This window comes from Equus przewalskii, chromosome 19 (genome assembly GCF_037783145.1).
Source record: "Equus przewalskii isolate Varuska chromosome 19, EquPr2, whole genome shotgun sequence".
Taxonomy (NCBI): Eukaryota; Metazoa; Chordata; class Mammalia; order Perissodactyla; family Equidae; genus Equus; species Equus przewalskii.
Genome location: NC_091849.1, coordinates 29,331,786 through 29,335,474, shown reverse-complemented (window position 1 = coordinate 29,335,474; position 3,689 = coordinate 29,331,786). Strand labels below are relative to the sequence as shown.

Here is a 3,689-nt window from a genome sequence, read left to right as displayed (position 1 = left end):
TGTCTTTATTATTTACTTGTCTCTCTGCTTGAAGAAAAAGAAATCATGACGTATTGCCTAAAAATTTCCTTTGCTCATATGTTAGCATTTATTTTTCAATTGACAAACCATGACCCTATATTCAAATCTTTAATATATATTAGTGTAATAATTTTATTACTCGCATTAAAATATGTTAACTTAGAGTGACCACACAGATTAACAGGTCTAAGTACTATACAACTACCCAGTAAGTTGATAATATGGGCATATTTTGATACCTGATTTCATTCAAGAACACAAAAATACATAACAAATCAGTTGTATCACTGATATTTCAAACCAAATTTAGTATTAGGATTCCATGGATGGTGTCCCATTTCTTCAAGTTTCTCATATATTACCCAGGAATGTGTTGCTTAACACAACTGGTCTGGACTTTCTCATTATTTTTCCTTTATTCAGTTCCCTCTGTTATTCATGTTGGAAATAATTTGAGGAGCAGCACAATTTGACATCTCGAGTTTCTCATTGCCAGTTTATTTATGCCTCAGAAAAATGCTCTAGATTTCTTTAAGTTAGAGCCTCCTTCTAGTCACTCTACTCAATGCCCCCTTCACATCCTTGTTCCTCAAAGTATAGATCAGTGGATTTAGTACAGGAGTGACCACACTGTACATAATGGCCATGATCCAGTCCTGGTCCATGGAGCTACCTGAGGCAGGACGAATATAAGTGAAGACTACAGGAGCATATAAGAGAATAACTACCATGAAGTGGGAGGCACAAGTGGACAGTGCTTTGTGAAGCATGCTGCAACAACGGGTCTTGAAGAAAAGATAGATGATAATGTAGAAATAAGAGATAAGTGTTAAAAAGAATGGGCCCATGCCAATGGTCCCTGTGACAGTATTGAGCAGCCACTGGTTGAGCTCAGTGTTCCCACAGGCCAACTCCAACAATGGCTTAACATCACAGAAGAAGTGATGGATATGGTTGGAACCACAGAAGTTCAAGCGAGAGGTCATTATGGAGTGCAGCAGGGCATGGGAAAAACCAATGGTCCAGATAGTGATAGCCGTCTGGGTACAGAGCTGATGATTCATGATAAGAGGGTAACGAAGTGGTTTGCAGATAGCCACAAAGCGGTCAAAGGCCATTACAGCCAACAACATGGCCTCGGTGCTTCCCAGAAAGTGGAAGAAGTGAAGCTGGCTGATGCACCCCAAGAAAGAAATTGCTTTGTGTGTAGAGAGGAAGTTCTCCAGCATCTTTGGCAGTGTCACCGTGGAGTAGCAGATATCTAGACATGACAGATTTCCCAGGAAGAAATACATAGGTGAATGGAGTTTTGGATCAGAGATGACAATCATCAAGATGGCTCCATTCCCAGCCACAATAAGAAAGTAAATTGCCAGGAAAATCACGAAGAGAAAAGGCTGCAGTATCTGGATGTCTGTTAATCCCAGGAGGAGAAATTCAGTGACTGAGGTTCGATTCAGCATCACTTAAAAGAAAAGACAAAATAATGTATGGAATGGTGTCTCTGATGGGAATCAGAGTCCTTTCAGTCTAGCAGTTTTCCTCCTAGACAACAATATTGTGAGAGAAAGCATTATTGTTTCACATAGCACAAACCTCAGAGGTTTTAGGTTATTTGGACCATTAGACTATCAAAAATTAAAGTTACCTGTTGGTTAAAGACTGTGACTCAACCATGTTTTTTGTTATTAAGTTCATCATTGGTATTTTTTACTTCCAGGGATTCAAAGCATGTTGCCAGCCCATGATGTTTTCTGACTATGAACCTCTACCTTCTGGTACAGCTTCCCTTTCATCTTCCAAAGTCAGCTCCAACAGGGGGAAATTTTTTAAATACTCTCCCACACTGTTATCTCTTGACCTAGTAAGAAATCACCTAAATGGTTTTTAGTTAAGATAAATAGACAAAGAGAGAATAATAGGAACTGTAAGGAAATCTGTTAGAGATATAGGCATGGAGTGCTTTCTATAGAAGGGTAATCATTCAAAGTTTGGATAATCCCTAAGAGGAGAAGAAAAAGATTTGAGATGACCAGCATAAAACAAGTGGTTTAATTAGGGAACACTGCTAGGGAGCCTATGGGATTCTAGTCTTCATAGCTGGAGGAAATTTTGAGAAATTATCTAATGTCTACTATGTCTCCATGCAGGCTGGCTTCAAGCAGTTCAGAGCTTTCTTTGATAGCCATGTATATTTTGTATATTGTTAAAAATTTTCCTCTCCTGTTTAAGGTACAAATAATATACAAAATATCATTTTTGGTTCTGTGACCCACAAAACAATATTATATCAAAAATTAATTTTGGGGGGAAACTTTTACTAACATTGAAAGAAACTTAATCAGATTTGTCTGTGCTAAGTGATTTATTTCACTGCGATTTCAATATTTAGAGATTACATGTTTACTTTGAAGAATATCGAGAGAACCAGGCTTGTTGAATTGAGAATGAGATAAGGCAATAAAAATGTAGAATGTAAAGAGCCTTCAGAATTTACAAATACAATGAAGAGTCCATCATAAGTCAGGAAAGCCAGCTTGCAATCCTGTGTATTAATCTTTAAAACGAGAAGGCAGACAAAAAATGTGGGCAGCTGCTCAGCGTGTCTCCTAATTCATTCTCTTACCTGATTGATTGTTCAAAATCACAACTAAGAAAGCTTTTCAGGTTTATGTTCCCCTTGATTATAAATAGTAGAAAAATATTTGAAGTGATAGTTCCTATTGGGATTGCAGCATAAGCTCTTCATCTTCAAAAACCTCTTCCTCTCTTTCTGAAATTCTGCCTGCCTTTTTATCATCCACAGATCTCTAGACATACAAATCCTGAGAGAGCATGTCTCCTGGGTCTGAGAAGGATTGTTATAAGAATAAATAGGATACATTTCCATACTTGTACTATGAGGAAATTCGCTTTGGGAATTCCTATCTTTAGTTACATTTTTGTTTCATTGTTCCTATTTTCTTTCCTTACTATATTTCTTCCTTAGTTTCAAAACCATGGACAGCAAATCTCAATGTCTTCATATGTTTTCTTCATTAAATTATCTTTTATTTCCTGAGACAGAGGTATGGATATACATTCTTATTTGGGGACTTCCCTGGAAAAACTCTTGTGTATAGAAGGGGAAGAAATTTGGCAATGACAGTTAAAGAATGGGGGCCAGTCACAATCCCATTGATCTATCCAGAAAGATGATTATCTTTAATATTCTACTCATTCATTACTATAGTTCTATGGAAAACAAAGAAAGGAGAATAGAGAGAAGTTGTACTTTTTAAAATTCTTTCTAAATCTACTCTTCAATGTTGGAAATAATACTACGCTATTTTCTTTAATTTTCTGATCCCAAAGCTCACATCTCTTTCTGGGAGAATGAGGCTGATCTCTTCAGTGTGTATCCTTGCGTCTTGCTATACCCTTTAGGAAAAATACTTTGTCTGTTTCATGCAAGGAATATCAATATGTGATCTGACATCCATCTAGAATTTCTCATAACAGTTATAAATGCCATGTAATTTGTTCATCTTTCTATTGAGGTCCATTCTTGCTGTTTTGAATGATTATATATTCATCACATTAATGATTCCTTGTTATATAACATGTTATGAACATAATAGAAATAAATAACACTTGTGTTCTCATTCTATAAATTGTTTTTCTGAGGT

The 3,689-nt window shown here is 36.4% G+C and overlaps 1 protein-coding gene across 1 annotated transcript; it reads right to left on the bottom strand.

The window, feature by feature from the left end:
• Positions 1 to 557: 557 nt before the first annotated feature.
• LOC103563884 (olfactory receptor 12D1-like) lies at positions 558 to 1,484 on the bottom strand. The gene has a single exon (XM_008539348.2). The coding sequence runs from the start codon at positions 1,482 to 1,484 to the stop codon at positions 558 to 560; it is 927 nt and encodes a 308-aa protein (XP_008537570.2).
• Positions 1,485 to 3,689: the final 2,205 nt, after the last annotated feature.

What these genes read in the sequence shown, in the direction of transcription:
- LOC103563884 (XM_008539348.2), bottom strand. Translation starts at nt 1,484, where the DNA reads ATGCTGAATCGAACCTCAGTCACTGAATTTCTCCTCCTGGGATTAACA.